The 16,867-nt window shown below is 45.3% G+C and overlaps 1 protein-coding gene across 8 annotated transcripts in view; it reads right to left on the minus strand.

Moving 5' to 3' along the window:
- The window catches only part of DPYD (dihydropyrimidine dehydrogenase), a 761,638-nt gene that overhangs the window by 119,108 nt on the left and 625,663 nt on the right, over positions 1-16,867 (minus strand). For all 8 annotated transcript variants that reach the window (XM_084851877.1, XM_084851875.1, XM_084851880.1 and 5 more), the window contains one exon: positions 1,323-1,465. In XM_084851877.1, coding sequence (XP_084708003.1) covers positions 1,323-1,465 — 143 coding nt within the window. The remainder of the gene's footprint in view (positions 1-1,322; positions 1,466-16,867) is intronic.

Raw genomic sequence — 16,867 nt, forward strand, 5'->3', positions numbered from 1 at the left:
GCAGTACATTTAAATACACTGTTTTAGGAAAGCGTAATTCCTCATCCTCTCTCATTTTGGTGCACTTATTTCTGTATGTAGCTTCTGATGCAGATACCGAACAGATAATTTTAAAAAATCATTTCATTGAGGCTACGTTGTCCTAACATGTTCATAAATATGTGTAGGGAATACAGGTGTGCAGTCACATGGATGAATGTTGTAATGTCGAAGAAATTAAAAATTAGAAGAAATCAATATCCCAGGAAACTCATCCCCCTCTCCTCCCCAAACACATTTCTTTACTGTTCAAGAACTAACAGTGGCAGCATGGGGGAGCGGAGTGCCATGATTGTACCTGGCCTAGGGCAGCAGAACACACCTTGGGACAACCCTGGCAGTCTGCCTCTGAATAGCAGTGGCCGGGGAGCATCAGAGGAAGGCTGCTACTGCACATCTTAGCCCACCCATTACTACAGTGCTTTCTCGTTTGGAGGCCTCCATTTTATTCTCCATCTCATGACCAGCCTGAGCATTTTGGTCAGGGGGACGATGGCATGTCCTCAGTGCTAAATAACGTTTGGAGTCTGGTACTGTCACCCACATCAGTTCTGTGGAGGAGCCTACCCCTTGCAAGGTTTCGAGTTTGTTGGACACTTTGAAGTACAGAGAGACACCATCCCTTTCTTTGTCCTTCCTATAGACTCTACAGTATCGGGTTTGTCTCCAGAGACGCCCGTATCCCACTGGTTCTCTCCATCCCACCAGGTTTCCGTTGTACCTGCTATTTTTATCTGTGTTCTGCTTTAAAACCAAGCTCTCCAACTCCCACGTCTTGGCTCAGAGGGTTCTAGCACTAGCACAGAAACACTTAGACACAGTGTCTTTCCTGACCTGGCAGAGAAGGGGTGGTTGCTTGGCCGTGGGCACCGGCAGAGAGATGGGCAGTGGCTATAGGGTGGAAGCTGGGAGGGGAGCACCACAGCCTTGTTCTCAGCCTTTTGGGCAGGTTACTTGTCCTTTGCCAAGCCTCCCATGGCAGTCATTTTGTGGTGGTGCCCAGGACAATTTCTCAAATTGCCAAATGTCCCCACAGCTCCGAAAGGTTGCCAACCCCTGAACTAGAGCTTCCCTTTATTGAGGTTCTTGACGTGTTGTTTCCACATCTGTGCACAATTCACATAATTATTTCACAACAATTCTGTCCCAGAAAAGGAGAAGAGAGTAAGAAATACATGTGGACCTACATTGGGCATATCCCTCTTTCCAATTTAAAGCAAAGTCTTTTTAAAAAAAATTGTAAAAACACTTTTAATAGCTTTTTAAAAGGACAGATATCATACCTGTAAAACAGAAGCACCACTATGAAGAAATTGCAAGCCACTTTCAGCAGAGTCAATGCCTCCTGTTGCTAGGATAGGAAATCCTGGAAGAGCACCAGCAATTGCAGAAACTGCTCGAAGGGCTATGGGTCTGATGGCATTCCCTGTACAAATAAAGTGTGCGTTAGTGGAGGGCGAGGAGACTCATATACTGTCAGCTCCCTTCTCTCCTTCTCCCACTCCAGTCCCAGTCTTCCTGTCATGCCTCTTTTCTAAGCTTGCATCTGCGTCTTCCTAGGGGTGTACAAAACCCCACTGACCCCCACCCGGTGGGGTCCACGGGAGGGGGGAAACGATCTGTCCCTCCCCTCTGGAATCCTCCCCGGCTGGCTCCGCTCTGCGGCAATGCTGTGGAGCCGCCGGCTGGGGCTGGCCACAGCCAGACTTCTGGCCACAGCCGGGCTGCGGCTGCAAATGGTGGCTGCTATGCAGGCCGCCATTTGCGTCCCTGCCAAGCTGTGATAGGCTACATAAGTATCTATGTAGCCTATCACGGCAAAAGGCAGGGACGCAAATGGCGTAGCGGCCGCCATTTGCATCCCTGCCTTTTGCCGTGGTAGGCTACGTAGATACTTACATAGCCTATCACGGCTTGGCAGGGACGCAAATGACAGCCGCTACGATGGCTGCCATTTGCGGCCGCAGCAGCCCGGAATATGGCCCAGAGCCGCCGCCAGAGCAACTGCTGGAGCTGCTGCTGGAGCCGCCACCAGGTAGGTCCGTTCCGGGGATTTGGGGGCGTGGCGGGGGGGAGGTAGTCCATTCCGCCACGGACTCCAGGGGGCCAGATTCTAAAGTCTGTGGAGTCTGTGGTGGAATTCTCCAACATCCCTACGTCTTCCTCTCTTATCTGTCCAGCCACTTCCCTCTCTGTGTCTCCACAAGAGCCTCTTCCTCAGCACAGCCTTCCCTGACCTCTTGCAAGGTTGCCAAACTGACCAGGACAACCTGGCCTGTTAGCAGAATATTTTTGTGGAAAAGGCCAGAAATTTGGATTGGCTGCTCGATGTACACGCACGCACACAAGAAAGATAGAAAGACTAAAAGCTCTGTGTGTGTGTGTGTGTGTGTGTGTGTGTGTGTAGCTAAAAGTTACAGCTTCCGTTCTCATCAGTGGCTGTGCTGTTACACACACACACACACACACACACACACACACTCAGCAGTAGCACTTCCACTTAGTGCATACACTTAAATTGTCTACCACATAAGTGCACGCTCGCTATGATTGCCAGGCCACTGCATTGCAGACTGCTGCAGGTGAGATTGCAACGTGTGCACTTGCAGTTCCTGTGTAGCCGTTCCTCTTCCCACAGGCTCTGTTGAGTCAAGGGAGGCAGGATAGCCAAACAACAGAAGAAAACGGAGGTAGGTGTCTAAAGAGCAGCACGGCATTGTGTCACTGCCAGCTGTAGACATCTCTCTGACACCTGCTTCCAAGATGAGCTACTCCTATCTCCCACACTGAAAGCCATGCACAGGCTCAGCCCACCATATCTGAGAACACAAGTTATAGGGACAAACATAACACATAGTAGGCCATGAATTCTGCCTACTAACACAACAGAGTCTGGAGGTTTCCACTCCTGGCACCATACTTTTTTTTAACATTAATCCTCACTACCTTGCTTTTTTCTTATCTTTTTCTAACCCTATCCTTCCTCCAAGGAGCTCAGGATTGCATATATGGTCCTCCTCCTGCTTGTTTTATCCTCACAATAACTGTCACAGGGTTGGGGCAGGTTCAACTGAGAGAAAGTGGTCCAATTCAAATGTAACACAAAACTATGGTTTGGTGTACATGCATAAGTCAGCCAGCACAAATCTCGGGCTTGCAGTGTTATCCTTCTCCTTCCTCCTCTAGTTTAAACTAACATGTCTAAACTCAGTAGACCTCTGGTTAGCTCAAACCAGCTTCTTCCAACCTGGTCCCCTCCAGATGTTTTGGATAACAACTCCCAGCATTCCTGGCCATTGGCCAGGCTGAATAGGGGTGATGGAAGTTGAAGTATGGCACATCTGGAAGGCACCAGTTCAGAGAAGACTGGTTTCAACTATAGTTAGTGAACAAACTAGGATCATAAACCATGGTTTGATCCTGGCTTGTATGAACTAACCATCATTTAAACTAACTAGAGATCAACTGCATTCAGACAGGATGAGGTATTATGATTACTTTAACAGCAGAAGTGAATGCTTCGTATCATGTCCTTGTGGCTGCATCATAAAAGATGTGTGTGTGTGTGGGGGGGTAGGGAGTGCAGCTTAGGTACCAGCTCATGCACCTAACTTCCGAAAAGACCCAGTGACTGGCACAAAGTCATCCAGTGAAATTCATGGGCCAGTGCAGATTTGAAACTGGGACTCAGTCCTAGTCTGACAGTGTAACCACTACATCACACTGGGTTTTACCTTACCTGTGCATGGCGGTGGAGGCTGGTGGTTCCAGTTTCAGAGGGGCAGTAATTCCATTCTGCGTTTTAGTTAGAACAGGCCAGGACTCCAAGGTGCTGCACCCTATCCCCAGAATGGGTTCAGCAACTTGGATAGCACCTTTAGTGTCCTGGCTGGTTCTAACTAAAACCCAGAATGGAACCGGGATGGGACTTACCTCCTGCGAATGTCCCTCTCGGAGGCGGGTCCCGGCGGCGGTTCGGCGGTGGTTCGGCAGGGGCAGCGGCCGGTCTTCCGACCGGCTGCCGCCGCCGCCATTACAAAATAAAGTAAAAAACAACAACAACCCCGTGATAGGCTACATAACGATTAACGTAGCCTATCACGGCTAGATTTCCAAAGTCAGCCGTGATAGGCTACATTAATCGTCACGTAGCCTATCACGGGTGACTTTGGGGGGGAAAAAGCACGTACGCAAATGGCGGCGGCCCATGGGTGCCGCCATTTGCATTCCTTATTTTGGCACGTATAGTCTACATAAAGATTTACGTAGACTATGGCGAAAATAAGGGCAACACAAATAGCGTTCCCTTATTTTCGCCGTAGTCTACGTAAAACTTTACGTAGACTAAACGTGCCAAAATAAGGAATGCAAATGGCGGCGCCCATGGGCCACCGCCATTTGCGTACACGCTTTTTTTCCCCCCAAAGTCACCCGTGATAGGCTACGTGACGATTAACGTAGCCTATCACGGCTGACTTTGGAAATCTAGCCGTGATAGGCTATGTTAATCGTTACGTAGCCTATCACGTTTTTTTTTTTCCACTTTTTGTTTCGCGGCTGGGGAGACGGGGTGCTTCTCCCCGGCCTGAATTTCAGCTGGGCGAGGCGGAGCGCCTCCCCCCCCCGGCCTGAATTTCGGCCGGGCAAGGCGGGGCGCCTCCCCCCCCTCGCCTGAACTTCGGGGGGAGAAGCGAAGCGCCTCCCCCCCACCGCGAAGCCAAGCTGCGAAAAGGTAAGTGACTTTCGTACATCCCTAATGTCAGAGAATTCCACCACAGACTGAAATGGGATCAAATTCCCTTCAGTCCATGCCACGGAATCCTCCGCGGAATGGCACCACGAGGTCCTGTGGAGCCAGCAGTCATGCAGGTTTTTTTCGTCGTCTGCAAAGAGTCGTGGAATTTTCGTAAATAAAAACGCAGTGTAGTATATTCCTATAATAAATATGCAAGTTTTTTTAAAAAATGAATTGTGCTCACCGCCTTGTTTGTGGTGTTCTTTTTCAATTGAAATCCTCCGTCTCCGTTTACTTTCAGCCAAAACACTTCCTCTTCCTGGGGGCTTCCCAAATGAAGGCTGTCTTAGGTGTGCCTGAGCGATAAAGTATTTGTTTAAAGCAACGCTGTTTTAAAGAAAGAAAAAACCTTTTAATATGACCATGCTAGTCCTGGAGCGGCATGGTCATTTTAAAAGGTTTTTGCTTTCTTTAAAACAGCGTTGCTTTAAACCAATAGTTTATCGCTCAGGCACACCTAAGACAGCCTTCTTTTGGGAAGCCCCTAGGAGGAGGAAGTGTTTTGGCTGAAAGTAAATGGAGACGGAGGATTTCAAGTTTTTTTTTTTAAAAAAAAATATATATATTTACGAAAAATAGCGATTCTTACGGAAGTTATGCAGACTCATGGAGACGGCTGGGCACTGGAATTAAGGTTATCGGTGAGGATTTATCTTCGTAATTTTTGGAGCGGGAAAGAAAAGAGGAGAATTCCGGGGGCTTGTTAGTGGTAAGGATGGACGAAAGTCCCTTACCTGGTCCCGCAGCTGTTTTCGGTGGGGGGGGGAGGTGCTCCTTTTCTCCCCCTGAAATTCTTGGCGGGGGAGAGGTGCCCCGCCCTTCCTGGCCGAAATTCAGGCTGGGGGGGAGGCGCCCCATCCCTCCCCGCCGAAATTCTGGCCGGGGGGGAGCGCCCCGTCTCCCCGGCCGCGAAATAAAAAAGTAAATTGTAAAAAAACACAAAAAAAGTGATAGGCTATGTAACGATTTACGTAGCCTATCATGGCTAGATTTTCAAAGTCAGCTGTGATAGGCTACATAAATCTTTACGTAGCCTGTCACGGCTGACTCTGGGGGGGGGGAAAAGCGCGTACGCAAATGGCGGCACCCATGGGTGCCGCCATTTGCATTCCTTATTTGGGCACGGGTAGTCTACGTAAAGATTTACGTAGACTACGGTGAAAATAAGGGCAACGCTATTCGTGGAGATTCGTGGAGAAATTCTCCGACATCCCTAGGTAGGGTTGGACGAAAGTCACTTACCTTTTCTCGAAGCTTGTTCGCGGTGGGGGAGAGGCGCTTCGCTGCTCCCCCCGTGAAGTTCAGGCCGGGGGGGGGAGGCTTCCCGCCTCGCCCGGCCGAAATTCAGGCCGGGGGGGAGGCTTCCCGCCTCGCCCGGCCGAAATTCAGGCCGGGGAGGAGGCTTCCCGCCTCGCCCGGCCACGAACGCGAAAGTTAAAAAAAACAAAACAAAACGCCCCCTGATAGGCTACGTGACGATTCACGTAGCCTATCACGGCTAGATCTGCAAAGTCAGCCGTGATAGGCTACGTCAATCGTCACGTAGCCTATCACGGGTGACTTAAAAAAAAAAAAGCGCGTACGCTAATGGCGGCCCCCATAGGGAGCCGCCATGCGCGTTCCTTATTTAGTCGCTGTAGTCTACGTAAATGTTTACGTAGACTACAGCGACCAAATAAGGAACGGGAATGGCGGCTCCCTATGGGGGCCGCCATTAGCCGTATGGGCTTTTTTTTTTTTTTTAAGTCACCCGTGATAGGCTACGTGACGATTGACGTAGCCTATCACGGCTGACTTTGCAAATCTAGCCGTGATAGGCTACGTGAATCGTCACGTAGCCTATCAGGGGACTTTTTTTTTTTTTCTTTTATTGCAATGGCGGCGGCGGCAGCTGGTCGAAAGACCGGCTGCCGCTCCCGCCCCGCTCGAACACCCGCCGAACCGCCGGCTGGACCCGCCGCCGGGAGGGACATTCGGCGAAGGTAAGACCCGTCCCAGGGGGGGTCCGGGGGGTGGGGGGGTCCGGAGGATTTCTCCCCGAAACTTGTTCGGGGGGCCGAACACGTTGGCGCTCGGCCCCCCGAAGTTTCGGGGAGAAATTCTCCGCCAACCCTATCCCTAGGTGGAACAGACCACTGGCTGCAAACTGCAGAAGTCAAGCGGCACTGAAGGTACACAATTCGTACATCCCTAGTCTATAGCCAGAAGAAATGGATTTACAGATCCAGTAAATAGATCTGTTACTGTCCGACAGATAAATTGCATTGTGTATCCAGATGGATATACTCTGCACTGCATTTATTTACACACACACACACACACACACACACACACATTCTTGACCCCATCTGTGAACCTCAAAGGTTCAGTCACAGCAGATCCATGTACAATGCCACTGCACAATATATGCTGTGGCCACCTGAGGAAGGATCCTTCAGCAAATAAGTGAGTTGGCTGCCAGTCTCCACCCCTACAATGCATCACGAAAGCCACACTGTCCCATTTTGGCATGGTGAGTAAGCAAGATGGCTACACTAAGGTGTTTCAAGTATTTGCAGGATATTTAACTGCAATTTTATTTTTTTACAGTAAGAATGTGTTTGCAGATATGGATTTTCAACAGAATGTTGAAAAATCTGTGGTGGTGTCATTTTTTGAAAGATGTTTCTTCTCTGCTCATTGCCTCCAGCAAAATGTCACCTCCCTCTAACAACCCACCATTTTTACAGTCAACGTTGGTCTTTACAAACAGGATGTCTGACAAGCCTCTCCCATCAATGCTAGTTGCTACTGAATCAGCATCCAAATACTCAGACAAGCTGTCTCTATTGACATCTGCTCCTGATTCAGCATATGAATTATCCTCTAGGGTTATGCCACCTTCAGCTGCTTCAGGACGGATTCCTACTCATTATTCACCTACTCTGGCATTTCCTCCATTTTCAACACTGAACTTCCACCCCATCAACATCTGCTCCAGAACCAATATTCAACCTGCCTGGTTGGTATGCCATAACAAGGCATGTCTTCGAGGGACAGAGAACCCTTGGTGACAAAGAACGCTGAGAAGATTTGCTTTGCATAGGTATGATTGTGCAGAGAAATTATGCCACAGACAGTCAGAATAGTTACTGAAGCCAAAGAGGGTGAGGTAGTGGGGGGTGAAGTTTAAGTAGATACATAACTCCAAACTGCAGGGTGGAAAACTATTGCCACGACAAGGTTCTTTAGGAGCACTGACCAATGTTTGACCAAAGTTGGGGATTTTTGTAAAAAGACCTTAAAGAGCATAAGTAAAGATCATAGGAAAGCAGAAGACTACAAAGGGAAAAGACAGAGGGCAGAGAACTCCCATTGGGCATTAATGGATGGTTTGATATTTGCAGTTAGCTTAACAAAATCAATCTTAATGAGACTGAGAAGGACTCAGAGTCCTCTTAAAGTTATACTGGTCTTTCACTCTACAGAGGCTCAGTCTCAAGACTGAGGCTATAGTCCAGTGGCAGAAAAATGACTAAAGATGCAATCCTACGCATGTTTAGACAGAGAAAAGGCCTACAGCCAGGGAATGCTGGGAGTTGTAGGCCTTTTCTCTGTCTAAACATGCATAGGATTGCATCCTAAATCAGAATTACGGTAAGCTGGTGCGAGATTCTTTTTCTGTCCCCAAAGATTGTGCAAAAAAATAAAAATAAAAACTGAACTTGTAAGAAGCTGCACATTACTCATTCAGTGAATGAAAGACTAACAAGACATTATAATGGCTATAGCCCTCCCTGTTCAGGCATTCTTCATATGAAAGAGCAACACAAGTGCAAGGGACCATGCCGTAAGCCCTGCCCCCAAGTTTGTGCACTCCTCCTGACCCCTCATGTCTTTAGGGAGAACTGCATGGGAAGCCTATTACATCAAGGGAGGCTCCCCACACAATTCAAAACCCTGATTTTCTGGAGTTCTCAGCTGCACGGGGAGCTTCGACAGCTAGAAAAGTTTCCCTGCTGCAGAAACACATGAGAAGCTGGGAAGAACCACCCAACCTCAGGGACTGAACTAAATGCATGGCTCCATAGCCCCTTGCATTTGCTTTGCTCTTCACATAACACCCAAACAAGGCGACATGGTTCGCACAATCAAACAAGCCAAGGCAGCTTGTTGTGAACTGTGACACACACTGGGTGCGATTTGCATAATCACTGCTCAGCTGCGTCTTATTGTGTTGTCTGAACCCAGGCAGCATGGCTTGTGGAGGGTTAAACAACCCTCACATAACCCATGGGCTGTTGTGCGGTTATTTAACCCTCCAACAAGCCATGCTGCACGGGTTCGGACGACACGATAAGCTGCGGCTGGACAGTGATTATGCAAATCGCGCCCGGCACCTGCTGTGGCTCAAAAGTCACCATGGCATGGCTTGTTTAAGCCACATTGGCTTGTTTTGATTGTGTGAATTGGCCCAACTTGTGCAGCTTCTAGAATGGAGTGGTGGAATGGGGAGGGGGATTTAAGCTCAGCCTTAGCATTGCTCTTGGTTAGGGCTGAGTTCTATAAGTGGCTGATCACTTTGGAAGGTAATAGAAGAGCTCAAAATTGTCCTAGAACGTTTAGCAACCAAACAGAAACATTCCATTGGCTTCAATAAGGTCAATGCTTAGGGCAAGTCCTTTAAAGTGCAAATCAGCTCAGTTTCAATTGACTATGTTGATTCTTCACAGCAGAAATCATCTGGAAGGTCACCATCTTATGCACATAGTCTTACATGGGAGAAGACAAGCATCCTAAACTTGACGTAATAGCCTCTAAGTACTGCCAAGGTTTCAGAACTTAAAATGTTGCAGATCAAAACCTTGTAGTGGCGAAGAGCCCCAAATACCTGTGCACTTAAAATGTTTGCAAAGAGGCTGTAAACACGTTACTATTAATCTGATCACAGTATGACACAATGGCTGAATGTACCTCTACCTTGTATGCTTTTACTTTTGCTAACATGCTATGCTTGCTTTTATTTTAAAATTTGTTAATATGCCACTGGAAAAAAGATAGAATGTAAGTATCATGGTGCTAAGGCATTTCCATAATGAATATTCCAGTAACCCTCCATGTTCCAAAGCAGAGTGCATCTCAGTACAAACCAAATGGTAGGGCAGTTGCTGGGGAAGATGGGCAGGAGGATGCTGTGGCACTCATGTCCTGCCTGTGAGTTTCCTGTGGGCAGCTGGTTGGACACTGTGTGAATGCAATGCTGGGCTAGATGGCCTATGGTCTGATCCAGCATGGCTCTTCTTACGTTCTGATTTTCTTAGAGCTGTTGCCCTCATGCTTTGTTTATGGGCTTCCTGGAGGTATCTGTCTGGCCAGTGTTAGAGAAAGGATAATGGAGTAGATCAGCCTACCCCAGCCTGAGTCCTGCCAGATGCTTTGGCCTAGGACTCCCAGCAGTCCCAGTCAGCATAGCTAATGCTCAGGGATAGTAGGAGTTGTAGGCCAAAACATCTATATCCCCATACAAAATCTGCTAATGCCTCTTGTATGCCTGCTACATAATATGACAGCTTAACATAGGATATACTGGGGAGAGTGAGGGTGAGGGGGAATGGAAGCATGTTAAAGCATAGCCAGGGAAAGAGACTAGTGCAACGTTCTTCAACCTGGTGTCCTCCCATTGTTATAGACTTTGACTCCCATCGGCCCCAGACAGCATGGCCAATGCTCAGGAATGATGGACTTGTAGGCCAAAACGTCTGGAGGGAGCCAATTTGGCGCAGGCTGGACCTCTAGTCTGGGTTAGCTGGGCTCTCCTTATGTTCTTAATCCAGAAAACATCCATTTCACAGACAAGGCACCTAACTTTGACCTCTGTCTCTTATATGCTAATATTTCTTCCAGCTCTGCTCTATTCCATAATTTACATATCGACTCATGGATCACTGAAAGTAACTCATTTTTCCATTCTTTCATTGTCATAAAATTCACAGCCATACATAATTTTGCCGTTACTGCTAACAAATTGTATAACTCACCACCATAATAACAGTGGACTGGCTGTTACAGGCCGGAGAACCATGACATGCTACACATCTAGCCCCTGCTTTCCACTTTTGGGGGGCCAAAGAAAAGAAGCCCAAAAGGTGAGGCATATTCATTCTTTCATTCACCAATGATGTCCTTGTGACCACAGGCTTGTGAGATGTGAATTGTCCATGCCTGATAATATTGGTGTTCAAGGTCAGATTCTTATTAGCCAAAATGAGGATAAATGCTACTGTGAGTGGACCACCAAAGAATATTTTTGAGTCCATAGTTTTTGCTACATAAATGACAAAGAAAATGATTAAATGAATTGATGCCAGTGACCAGAAGTCTCCATGATGACGTGGTTCACCAGAGCAGATGCAATATTTCTTAGTCAGTAAAGGCTGTGATATGCATTGGAACACAGTATGATTATCATGAACTTTGCTTACTGATTTTTATGGCATGTCTGGATGATGGTTTTCATTAAGAGAATGATAAATACCCTTTTAAATAGCCCATACAAGCATCCCTCTCTCAATCTCTCTCTCTCTCTCTCTCTCTCTCTCTCTCTCCCCCCTCTCTCCCCAGACAGACAGATTTGCTCTCTCTCACACCCATCCTCCTTCTCCATCATCATCATACACTCTTCACTCTACAATCTGGAGTTTAAAAGTCTTGTCTGGTCCTCCTACCCAATCAACAGAAACAAAACATACATGGGGAGGGGGGTACCTTCCTGCAATATCTATTGTATGGTGTTCCTGGCATAAAAATGAAATTGGATCATAATTCTCAGTAGCGTACTGCATACAGCAAAGCAAAATTTAGCTTTAATTTATTTATGTTGCAGTAATTACAGCATGGATCTTCCTTGCAAAATTAAATTTAAGATTCATTCAACACTATATTAAACATGAACTAAGAATAAACTAAGAAGCTAACAGAATATTAAACATACAATTTATTTTTAGTGAACTGAGGGTAATTTTGGATACTGTGCTGTTATTAAAAGAAAAACAAGTGACAGAGTGGTATCGGTGTGTGTTCTGTTTACATGTATAGCTGCTATGTGCATGCGTGTATGTGTGTGCGCACACACAAATGCTGAGGGAGTTTCCATGTGTACATTATACTAGTGTTTTAACATCTGTGCTGGTTCATTAGTGTCTTCTAGGCACAGTTTAAGGTGTTGATTACATTTAAACCCAGCTCTAAATCACTTAGCCCCTATAAACCTTAGAATGAACTTCTAGTTTTGTTGTGTTCTCTCTTAATATGTGAGTGGAACTGTAGTGGACAAAAGTCCCAAATCTCATCACCTAAAGTAACCTCCAGTTAAGTCCCTTTGCCACAGATGTTCTTCATTCACATTCTTCTTTCACCTCCGAAACTGGCAAAGAGGATGTCAGGATTTGGCCCAAGGGCCTCGAATTACTGGCCCCTATCCTATAAAACAAATCTTTTGACGGGTCCCACTGAGATCTGTGATATTGTTTACAGGCTTCATGATGTGCTGGGTTCACACAGCAAGGCACACAGGTGCTATTCTTGATTTCCTACTCCGTCTTCCTGGAGATTCCTCAAAGTCCTAGCCTGATATAACTGTTTAGTTTTTTGGGATTTATCATTGAGGTGGGTGTGGGGTTTAATAGTATTATAATCCAATTATTTTCATTGAATATGTAGGTATTTAAATCAGTACTTGTGCCAGGGTGGGGGTGCACTCTGCTTCAAATTAAACCAATGCATATTTTCAAATTAACCACCAGAGAGAAGGCACGACACGAGGCAATTTGTCTAGTTCACAAATAGTATCTGATTTTAGTGGAGCCAACTTCTAAGTAAGCATGCATAAGATCACATTCATTTTTCATCTAGCTATGCTGGTCATCATGTGCGCAGTTATCTTCCCACTACTAAAATTAATAAAATTACTTAATATAATCATTGTTAAATAAACTAAGAGAAAATATCGGCACCTGAAATAGCAGAATGGGAATTAATTTAGAAACATTTGCTATACACTTATTGCAAACATGTCACTGTAAATACTAATTAAACTAGACATTTTAAGGATTAGGGCAAACAAGCAAATGAAGCAAACTAGGAAGTCTAACCTTCCTGAACACAGACAGTCTCCATAAACTTGCAGTATACAACATGACATTTGGGAAGTGCTCACACAGTAAATATTATAAATAAGATATCTGCATCCACCTCCTTATTTAGGATAATAATTCAATATTGCTTTTGCTCCCTTCCACCTGTAGGTGGCCTTCAAAAGCTGCACTTATCACATAACTCATTAGCAGGGTTTTCAATACTGTCATATCCAGATAATTAGCAATTTATTTAAATAACCAATTTCTGTGGAAATAATTGCCATGGAATGCCCTGAACCTTCTTTTTATAAACTATAATAAAAGTGTTAAGATAATCCCTGACATTTGCAAATGCCATTAGTTCACCTTTCCTTTTGATAGTGCTGTGGCTTTATGTTTAAACAATTACCCGATAACGCAGAAGCTTAATGAAACAGTGCAGCAAGCACATCTTTCAAAATAGCCAATGAATGCATTGATATGCAGAAGAAAACCAGTGTGCAGATGTGTTTGTAAAAGAATATATATATATATATATATAGAGAGAGAGAGAGAGAGAGAAAACTACTATCACATTCTAGAATGGACTCTAATATTGTAGCACTTAATAAATTGGGAAAACCCAAATTCAGAATACTGCCTTCAATATAAAAGCTGAGGGAATCTGGAAATCTCTGAAGTATTTAGGAATCTTCTTGAGAATTAGTCCATCTCTTACCCATAACCAATTAGAAATGACGGGTGATGGACATATGGCTGGCTTCCCCACTGTAAGTGGAAACTGTAACAAGTTGGTGATACATCTTCTAACAGCAACAACAACAACAACAACAACAACAACAATGAATGATATATACCCTTCTCTCTGTTATGCTTCCTTTGCCATACCTCTATGTACCTTCAATACAGCGGTGTGTGTGTGTGGATGGATAGGCATGTAAAGGCAATTTTAGATGTTTAAATGCGAGATCCAGAGAGGACAACTGCATAGCTTAGACTTCCTTTTTTAGGTTGCCCAAAGAGGCAACCTGTGCAATTTCCCTCTCTTTTGGCTTGGAACAGATGATAATGAGCAGTCGACAGAATAAAAGATGCCTGACAACCTATGAAACACAGACAGAACAGATTTAACAAAATTCATACATCCCTACACACATTGGTGTACACAAGAAAAAACCCAAAATACATAGACCCAGATTGAAGTCCTGGGATATCTATCACATTATTCATTCGTATATGTCTTGCATCAAGTTAAATGGCTTTGAAACCAGGACAGCAGTGGGTGGAAAGAAAAAGTGTGATTTTTCATTTTTGCCTTCTCTGTGATGGGAAAATTCTTGCCTTAATGCCTTGGAGAAGTCCATATTCTATCAAAGGCTCATCTTTTATTTTAATTCATTTTTACAGCTATAATTAGAGGCATGGGTTCTTTGTGAGTAGCTTTCATCTTGTCTTCTCAGTCAGGATTTGTCTGCACGTGGGAGATCTTAATTCTGCTTTTTAAAAAGTTTATTCATCCCCAGGGTTTTGGTCACTACAATATATAATTACATCACTCCCCTTTGGACTGTTTGGATATACATGTGTATTACTCTTTTGGGGGCTGTTGGGCTATACATACAGTGTTCTGTTCTATGGGGGGTTTTGATATGCTGTGCTAGGAAGCTGCCTTATATCGGGCTATAGCATTGGTCCATCTAGTACAATATTGTCTACAGCAAGGGTGGGCAACTTATGGCCTTCCAAATGTTTTGGCCTACAGCTCCCATGATCTCCCACCATTGGCTATGCTGGTTAGGACTGATGGGAATCATAAGCCAAATCATCTGGGGGACCACAAGTTGCCCAGCCCTGGAGCAGCTCTCCAGCTTTTCAGATGGGAGTCTTTACCCACAATGCCTGAAGATTCCAGGGATTGGCTGGGGGCCATTTGCATGCAAAGCAGGTGCTCTACCAGTGAGCTACAGTCCTTCCCTGTACATTCTGTTAATAGATTTTGACTGTTTTCTGTACATTCTGTCTGAAATATTCTCATTTTTTTTGTCCCAGAGATTGCATTTGAAACAGCCTCTTTGGATCTCTCTGTGTTGCTTTGTTACTGAAGTTTTCTTCCATGTACAAGAAAAGTTAGGAAAGTGAGTATGATATTTAGTGCTTTTTAGCACTATGTTTTTCACCCATTTTAAAAAACACACAGGATTAGGATGTAAGGCTGTGGGTGTTACATGTTCCTTTTTGAACTTCATTTTCACTTTCTTCATTTAATTATTTAATCTAAGGCTTAGTAAATTGAGTGATCCTGAAATGTTTGAAAGACATAAATTCAAACACATTAGCACACTGCATGTTCAGTGTCATACCTCGGGATACATGAATAGAAATGTGTCCTTGTATTCATGAGAAATGCAGCAAGGGCTCCCTGTACAGAATTTGTCTAGCTGACTTGTGGAAGCCAGACTATGCCAGTGCTTAACATTCCTCATGGGAATGTTGGGAGAGTAATATCAAATGAATGGATATTAATTAAGGCTGCCAACTGATTAGAAAATATTTTAGCTGATTGCCTTTTTAACTAAATCATTGATTAAACTGAGATAAACATGCATAGACAGTAATTGGAGCCTCAATATAGATGCCTTGTCGAGGTATTAAAAGAAGTATTAGATAACTCACAGCTTAACAAACAAATGCTACCACTAAGAAGGCCATCTCTTTATTTCTTTGCTGTCACCAAATCAAACTGATCCCCTTCAATAATCAACTAACAGTACCATCCTATACATGTATACTCAGAAGTTAAGTCTCAGTAAAGCTTAAGTGTGTTACACCTGTGAGCCCTATGACTTGAATAATGAAAATGCAGTGAGAACAAATCTAAATAAATAAATGATAGACAAGATAATCTAAGGGTGCAATCCTATGGTCGCTAGTCAGTAGCTAGACAGCCATAGGATAGGTCAGTTACCAGGAACTGACCTCGGAGCCCACCCTCCGAGGTAGGTTCCCTGAGAACCGACCTTCACCCCCCTCTCGTGCTGCATGCCAGGACACGGAAGGCGTGCCAGGACAGGGAAGTTGGAAATCCAGTATGACACATCCAATGTATCATCTAGCCACTGCTGTCAGGGTGGAAACTGAGCCGATAGAATCCCAGAGCAGTTCTGATTCTGAGGAGGATCAGCAATCCATGGGAGAGGAGCCAGCTCATCCCTCACAGGCACAGCAGCTGGCAGAGATTCCTCCTGCTGGCATTCCTGAGATAGATAGTGATCCTAGCAGTGAGAAAGTGCAGGAACGGGGCTTGCTAGACGCTCGACGCAGACGCAGGGAGCGATGAGCGATGGTGGGCACGGAAAGGAGGCGTAGTGCCCGTTTGGCGCGCAAGCAACGGCTGCCTCCCGTGGACCCAAGGGAAAGAGGGAGGATCTCTCCCTAGCCCATAAGTTCAGGATCTTCAAGTAATTCTCCTTCAAATGGGGATCAACTGCCTACTTGGAGTATAGGCTACTCTGCTGTTCATTGCTTAGTCGCTGGTGATTAGCATCTGAAAGAGTCATTAAGTTGTAAAAGGATTAAAGCCTTGAAAAGAATCCTTTTGTCTGTGTCTTGAGTTGGCTATTGGAGTAGACTGGAAGAGGCCGCTAGGGCGCTCCTGACAGCTGCTTCCCATGCTCTGACTTCCCGTGGCTAGGCAGCCAAAATCAGCTGTCTAGCTGCAAATGCAGGGCAGCTAAAGTGCGGAGGGCATGATCCCCTCTGTGCTTCTCCTGCCCTGCATTGGATAGGCGGTCACCTCTGGATTCGGAGGCAGATGCCTATTCAGGTAGGATTGCTCTTCCTGTCTTCAACATGCAAAAACTTCAATTTTTCAAGAGCACCTTGTAACAGACCTCAGTTATCTTGTACATGACTTGTTTCC

Source organism: Heloderma suspectum, chromosome 4, assembly GCF_057233095.1.
Source record: "Heloderma suspectum isolate Gila_16-S chromosome 4, 16-S_ref, whole genome shotgun sequence".
Classification (NCBI taxonomy): domain Eukaryota; kingdom Metazoa; phylum Chordata; class Lepidosauria; order Squamata; family Helodermatidae; genus Heloderma; species Heloderma suspectum.